Source organism: Giraffa tippelskirchi, chromosome 13 (assembly GCF_054371585.1).
Source record: "Giraffa tippelskirchi isolate mGirTip1 chromosome 13, T2T-mGirTip1v1.2.pri, whole genome shotgun sequence".
NCBI classification, from domain to species: domain Eukaryota; kingdom Metazoa; phylum Chordata; class Mammalia; order Artiodactyla; family Giraffidae; genus Giraffa; species Giraffa tippelskirchi.
In genome coordinates, this window is record NC_137287.1 from 36175381 (window position 1) to 36183461 (window position 8081).

Genomic DNA, 8081 nt, shown 5'->3' on the forward strand with positions numbered 1-8081 from the left:
TGCACTGGCAGAAATGTTCTTTATCACTAGCAGCATCAGGGAAGGCCCAAGATTCTCCATAGTAAAAGTCAAATTACAACCACATCAAGAATTGAAAAGGTCAAGATCTTGTCCCCCTGACAGCCTGTGACAGAGAATCCAGGCACAAATGACTAGATCACCAGCTTAATGCTTGGTGGGTTTCTAAATCAATTCTCCTAGAATTTAAGGTCTCAAATCCTCCCCCCACCTTATTTTCCTTATACGTTTATAATTATAAAAAACAGCATTTCAATGCAGAGAAGAACTTTTGCTTACATAACACACACAGCAAAATGTTTTCAAGAAAGTGCCTCTAGACAAAGACGTCTGTCTGATTTTTCTTTATCGTCTACAACGCCTAACTCTTAGGAACTGCTCAATAACTATTTGTTTAATGAAACTAACAACCTGAAAGGAAGTAAAAAAAAATCCACCACTCCATTTGCTAGAACATTAGAGATGAAATGACAATAAGTTTCAGTGAAAGGTAATCATGTATAAGTATTCCAATAAAACTCAAATTTAGGTTTTCTATAAAAACCAAATGAGATTCTTTATGGCTGAAAATCAAAGGATGCCCCAAGGCACATGGAGGTGGGTAAGAGCCGCCATTATTTCAGTCACTATTGACTAACAGGCTGAACCTCATTCAACTTCTGAGACGGAACTAAACAGCCTTATTCACAATCATCTGATGGCTTTAAGGTACGTTACCTGTGGTTCACAGTCTTCAGCTCAATCTACCCCACTTGCAGCAACATATTGACTCAGACAGGACCAGGGCCCCACCCAGTTCACTGCAAGCAAAGCATTCTTTCAGATCAGCCCTCTGTCTGAATGCCCAGTGACTGAGAGGACGCTGTTGTTGGTTGTTCAGCATTCATCTCATCTTCCTTCTCAGTTTTATCACAGGGACTGCCCTCCATTTCCATGGGGTTTGACTTTCCATATGGCAAAGTCAACCTCTAGCGTCAAAACTGGTCACATAACCAGTACTGGTCAATCCAAATATCCCATCTCTATGCCCATGGTAATGAGTTTAAGGGTTGATCTGAGAGTCAAGTCCATCTGCTATGACCTAACCTGGTGTTTTCATGTGAAAGTGAGTTTTCAACCACCTTTGGCTGTTTGACTGGCTCTTCTCAGTTACTTGATGGATAGGACATCTTCCTATATAATCCTGTCAAGACTCAAAAGATGAGTATCCTCTTTTGCATGTCTCTTCCAAGATCAAGGAAACATCTCACAGACAGCTGCCAGCAGAAATCCTTACATCCTGTGGCCAAGAAAGGGGTCACATGTTTACCTCATCAAATTACTAGCAAAGAAATGTTGTATAATTAATCAAAGCTCACCATGATTCAGGCTTCTCTGATAGCTCAGTTGGTAAAGAATCCACCTGCAATGCAGGAGACCTGGGTTCAGTCCCTGGGTTGGGAGATCCCCTGGAGAAGGAAAAGACTACCCACTCCAGTATTCTGGCCTGGAGAATTCCATGGACGGTATAGTCCATGGGGTTGCAAAGAGTCGGACATGACTGAGCAACTTTCACTTTCACTTTTCACCATGATTCACTTCCTGAGGCCAGGAGAGCCTCCTGTGAAACACAGGGCTACCCAATCCTTTAATAAAATCAACATTCTACTAGCCAAGGGGTAGGGGAGTAACTGTTGGAAAAGTTATCTACAGGGTCTGAACACTCTGGCATTACTTCATGTGTCCCAAGAAGTAACAAAAACTTTGGGGGCATAACATAATAAAATGTTGATTTTAAAAGATATTTTTAGCAAGTTAGACAGAATAATGAAATGAGCATGCACTCCGGGTAAAGAAAGATCTGGGCTAGAATTCTATCCAGGTTACTACTTTTGGGACTTCAGGAAAATCCCTTAATGTTGGTCAGCCTCAGTCTCCCACTTTGTAAAACAGAGAACAGAGTCCCTATCTGAAAGACAGTTGGAAGGATAAAATGACATTGTGCAGGTAGGCATTTATCAGAGCACCTGGCATAGAATGAATTTCAGACATCGGTGGCTAATGTCATCTTAAAATGCTCAGCAAGAGAAGTAGTTTGAGAATCCTGTCCCAAGAGAAAAATAAAGTTGATTCTTTTAAATGGATGAGTTCCCAAGAAAGGTTGGCATTGCTGATTCCCACATGGATATCTCCATTCTTAACCACCTGTCATCTTCCAATCAGAATCTTGGGGGACCCCTTCAAGGAGTCTGAGTCTGGGCCATTGAAAGTGGAGTTATAGTTCGTTAGATAGAAATGACTGCTCATTACACTTTGCTGTGAGACCTCTGTGTCATTTCATATAGGCCACAAGCAGCTGGCAGATGGCAATGCCTTCTACTCACTACCAACTTGGGACATTCCTTAACCAGTAACTTGGAGGTTAAAAGCTCCTTCTTCCACTATCAAGTCCTTAAAATGGGTTACATGAACAAGGGGAAAATCTACCTTCTGGGTCATAAAATTTACTCTGTATGTTTTAAAGTCTCCAAATACTCAACAAACAGCCTTTCTGGTTTTGCTCTGTTTCTAAGTTTATAGGCCAGACTGCCATGATAAATTTCTCAAAGGTGCTAACTCTAAAACAATTGACCCAGAATGGCAAGCTGTCTTTTTTTTTAAAATGAAACCACCACTCCATGTCTTAGTTTCTTATTGCTTATCTCCTGGATACCCAAGAGGGACACATGACAGAGCCTACTGCCTAAAACAGCCACTGTACGATCACATTGGATTTACTCCAGAGACCCAAGAATGGTTCAGTGTTTGTAAATCAATCAATGTGATACAGTACATTAAAAAAAAAGGATTAAAAAAAAATCACATGACCATCTCTATAGGCACAGAAAAAGCATCTGACAAAATTCAACACCCAATCATGATAGAAACTCTCATCAAAGTGGGTATAGAGGGAACATATTCCAACACAATACAGGCCATTTATGACAAACTGGAAGCTAACGTCATACTCAACAATATAAAGTTGAAAGCCTCTTCTCTAAATCAAGAACAAGACAAGGATGTCCACTCCTACCACTTTCATCTTTACCATAGTATTGGAAGTCTTAGCCACAGCAATAAGACAAGAAAAAGAAATAAGTCATCTATTTATTTTTAAAAGAACTTTCAATCATGAAACACTGGCTAGGGCCCAGGGTCACATAACTAATGAGAAAGAAGTTCATCTTCTATATATTCCAAATTCCTAAAGGGTTATTGGACTTATACTTTCTTTGCTCAACCCAGTATCACATTTTCTCTTGATATTTATATCCATTCCCTTCTGATTCCAACAGCAGCAGCAGGTTCCTGCCCTAAGGTGACAGCCACAGTCCTTGAGAACTAGCAGATTTGGAAAGACTTCTCAACTTCATCATCACTAGCTCCCACTTCCCTTCTTCCTACTTTCCATTAACATCACTCATTATTAGAGAAATGCAAATCAAAGCTACAATGAAGTATTACCTCACACCAGTCAAAATGGCCATCGTCAAAAAAATCTACAAACAAGAAATGCTGGAGAGAGTGTAGAGAAAAGGGGACCCCTGTGCACTGTTGGTGGAAATGTAAATTGATACAGCCACTATGAAGAACAGTATGGAGATTTCTTTAAAAACCAGTAATTAGGTGGGTTGGAAGATGGCGTCTCCCACGGACGGGGCAGATCTAGAAGCATCTTTGCTAAGTTTTGAAAAACTTGACCGGGCTTCACCAGACCTTTGGCCAGAACAATTACCAGGTGTTGCTGAATTTGCAGCTTCCTTCAAAAGTCCTATTACTAGCTCTCCACCCAAATGGATGGCTGAAATAGAACGTGATGACATCGACATGTTGAAAGAACTGGGGAGCCTCACCACAGCTAACTTGATGGAGAAGGTACGAGGCCTTCAGAACCTGGCCTATCAGTTGGGGCTGGATGAGTCCAGAGAGATGACACGGGGGAAATTCCTCAACATTCTAGAGAAGCCCAAGAAGTAGCAGCTGCTTGTGGACAGTATGTCCTGGGGCCCGGAACCATGCTTCCTTCCCAGTGCAGCTCTGAAGATGCACACCTCACTGCTTCCTGACCAGAGGCCGGAGGGTGCACTCCAGAATTCACCCTCTCCCCTGCTTCTGGCACTCTGCGCCTCTGAGGACGTTGGGCAGCAAGAGAAGAATCTGCTCTACCCAAGGATCGGTGCAGTTATTCCATCAGCTTCCAGACTTTGACCGTCTCAACCTTGGATGTTGGTGACACCAGAGAGCATATCATTCTTAAAGGTCAAAGTCCTGCTTTCTCGTTTCCAGAAGTGATTCAGGAGCTCCAGGATCTTACAGTTGATTTGATTCAGTGATGGCAAATCCAGGATCTTACAGTTGATTTGATTCAGTGATGGCAAAGTCAGTTGAGACATGTTGATTGGACGAGTTCCTTTGAATTGTACTTCATCTCTTAGCAAGTATTTATGATGCTAGGAGACCAGAGGCCAATTAGATTCTGGACCAGTTAGATTCAGGTCAGGATGCAGTTGGACCTGCGAACCCACCAATGTATACTAGGTTCCAGTAATCCCCAGCTAGAGAAATGCTTTTGAAATTCTACACCTCTCACGATAGTCGCATCCTCCAATGCCTTCTGTTCCCCGCCTCCAAGGGCCCCCCATGTGTCTTGACTCCAGGGAGCGAGATCCCTGTGTACCAAGTCCCTCCTGGGATTAGCTTGTACAGTGAAAGGCGCATGCAGGGTTGCATTGGGTTCTAGATATCAAGACTAGTTTAAAGATGATGGAAAGGACTTTTGAGTTCTGGTTAGTCTGTTACAGATTCAAGTGAGAATGTCGATATGGCCTGAAAGATGGGAGAGGGGGATTGAGTGCAGGAGTTCCCATTTGATTAAAAACTAGAAATTGTAACTGACCTTAAAGGAATGTGCTGTGGAATGGCGGCAATATTTTGCCTGCTCCCCTATCCCATCTCATAGCACAGATTAGATAGTTCACTCATATAACAGAAATACACACACACACACACACACGAGAAAGAATTTCTTGACTCTACAATTCTTATGGAGCTGTTTGTCCATTATCTATGTTAAGACCTGAAAATCTAGCCCATGTTTAAAGTGGATTATAAGTATTCTCCTTATTTTGTCTTGTAAGCCAGCCCCCAGCTTCTGTTGTTTTGAGAAGTTCATGGGGTTTCCTAAACTTTATGAAAAGAGCATCCGTGTGGCAGTAGTGTGTTAGTGTTTAGACACTAGGGATGTTGTGGTCAAGGTTTTGATGCTGAGTGTCTGGCTAGGGTATAGCAGTACTCAGTTTAATAGCTGGTCCATTGGCCATCTTCTGACACTTCTGCCTTGTTTCCCATGCTAGAATTAAGGTTGGATTTTTCTTTCATTTGCTTCCTTTGACCATCCATGCAATTTTACTTATTGATCAAGGCGGGTGGAATTTAACACAAGACCTTCAAAGAGAGTATGAGAAGGTAAACGTTCTCTTTGGGTGCGATATATAAGGTTAGGCTAGAGAGGTTTTGATTTTAAGTAAGGCTTATCATTGACATTCCTTTGTCTTAAATGCGGTTAAAGAATGTAAAAGATGGGGAGAGAGAAGGAAGGAGGGCTGTGCAAAAAAATAATGCCACAATGTCATATTCTAACTTTGCTCTGTTTTTTGAGAGTTGGTGGTGGCAGGCACTTCTAAGTACTTGGGGAAATTAAGAAACAGATGGAGAACATTGGGATACCTCCCCCAAACCAACTCCAGTCTGTAAACTTGTTTTGGGGTCTGCTTTGGCCTCTTCCATTTACTGTCATCTTATCCACCGGCACTTACTATACATAGATGTTTTAGAATTGCAATATTTATTGGTTTTGTATTTGCCGTCCTTAGAAATGTTGTTGATGTATTTTTATATTGATAATATAAATTTATGTACAATGTGTGCATGTATGTATTTTAGGGTGTTAGAGGATTGTACTTTGTGTATGGTGGTTTCTATGTCATCATAATAAATATGTCCCTTTTATTAGGAAAAAAAAAAAAACAGTAATTAAACTACCATATAACCTAACAATTCCACTACTGGGCATATACCCTAAGGAAACCACAATTGAAAAAGACACATGTACCCCAATGTTCATTGCAACACTAGGATATAGAAGCAACCTAGATGTCCATTGACAGATGAATGGATAAAGGAGTTGTGGCACATATATACAGCAGAGTACTATTCAGTCATAAAAAGGAATGCATTTGAGGCAGTTGTAACAAGGTAGACAAACCTAGAGCATATTATGCAGAATGAAGTGGGTCAGAAAAACAAATTATTGTATATTAACACACATATATGTAACCTTGAAACATGGCACTGATGAACCTATCTGCAGGGCAGCGATGGAGACACAGATATAGAGAACAGACTTGTGGACACAGTGGGAGGAGAGGAAGGGACAAATTTAGAGAGTAGCATAGAATCATATACATTACCACATGCAAAATAGGTTCAGTTCAGTCGCTCAGTCGTGTCTGACTCTTTGCGACCCCATGAATTGCAGCACGCCAGGCCTCTCTGTCCATCACCAACTCCCGGAGTCTACCCAAACCCATGTTCATCGAGTCGGTGATGCCATCCAACCATCTCATCCTCTGTCGTCCCCTTCTCCTACCGCCCCCAATCCTACCCAGCATTAGGGTCTTTTCCAATGAGTCAACCCTTCGCATGAGGTGGCCAAAGTATTGGAGTTTCAGCTTCAACATCAGACCTTCCAATGAACATCCAGGATTGATCTCTTTTAGGATGGATTGATTGGATCTCCTTGCAGTCCAAGGGACTCTCAAGAGTCTTCTCCAACACCACAGCTCAAAAGCATCAATTCTGCGGTGCTCAGCTTTCTTCACCGTCCAACTCTCACATCCATACATGACCACTGGAAAAACCATAGCCTTGACTAGATGGACTTTTGTTGGCAAAGTAATGTCTCTGCTTTTAAATATGCTATCTAGGTTGGCCATAACCTTCCTTCCAAGGAGTAAGCGTCTTTTAATTTCATGCTGCAGTCACCATCAGCAGTGATTTTGGAGCCCAAAAAAGTAAAGTCTGACACTGTTTCCACTGTTTCCCCATCTATTTTCCATGGAGTGATGGGACCAGATGCCATGATCTTGGTTTTCTGAACGTTGAGCTTTAAGCCAACTTTTTCACTCTCCTCCTTCACCTTCATCAAGAGGCTCTTTAGTTCTTCTTCACTCTCCACCATAAGGGTGGTGTCATCCGCATATCTGAGGTTATTGATATTTCTCCCAGCAATCTTGATTCCAGCTTGTGTTTCTTCCAGCCCAGCGATTCTCATGATGTACTCTGCATATAAGTTAGATAAGCAGGGTGGTAGCCAGTGGCAATTTTCTGTATGACATGGGGAACTCAAACTCAGGGCCCTGTGACAATGTAGAGAGGTGGGATGGGGTGAGGGGTGGCAGGGAGGTTCAAGGGGAAGGGGACATTTGTATATCTATGGCTGATTTATGTTGATATATGGCAGAAACCAATACAATATTGTAAAGCCAGTATCCTCTGATTAAACATAAATGAATTTCTTTTTTTAAAAAGACCTCAGGGAAAACAATTACCTATACCATAACAGATTCACTCTCTGATTTACAGAGGTGCAATGCCCTGCAGCTTTTTTGGCCACCCAACAATTATATAGCTTGTTTGGCAGGGAATACCCTGATGTATGGGGCTTCCCTAGTGGCTCAGACAGTAAAGAATCCACCTGCAATGCAGGAGATGCGAGTTTGATCCCTGGGTCAGGAAGATCCCCTGGAGATCGAAATGACAACCCACTCCAGTATTTTTGCCAGGGAAATACCATGGACAGAGGAGCCTGGTGGGCTACAGTCCATAGGATCCTAAAGAGTTGGACACGACTAAGCAACTAAGCATGCATGTACCTGAACTATAAATGTCATTACAGGAATCACTTAAATGACCGCGTTTGCCCCATCACCCTTATAATAGACTTATGAGGTAAATATCATCAGCCTCATTTTAAAGCTGACCAA

General features: G+C 42.0%; 1 protein-coding gene across 1 annotated transcript; it reads left to right on the forward strand.

Annotated features, from left to right (window-relative positions):
* The first annotated feature begins 3665 nt into the window (after nucleotides 1–3665).
* On the forward strand, nucleotides 3666–5967 carry LOC145531574 (protein lin-52 homolog). The gene has a single exon (XM_081554415.1). It carries the CDS (start codon nucleotides 3676–3678, stop codon nucleotides 4012–4014), a length of 339 nt encoding a protein of 112 aa, XP_081410541.1. The 5' UTR covers nucleotides 3666–3675; the 3' UTR covers nucleotides 4015–5967.
* The last annotated feature ends 2114 nt before the right edge of the window (nucleotides 5968–8081 follow it).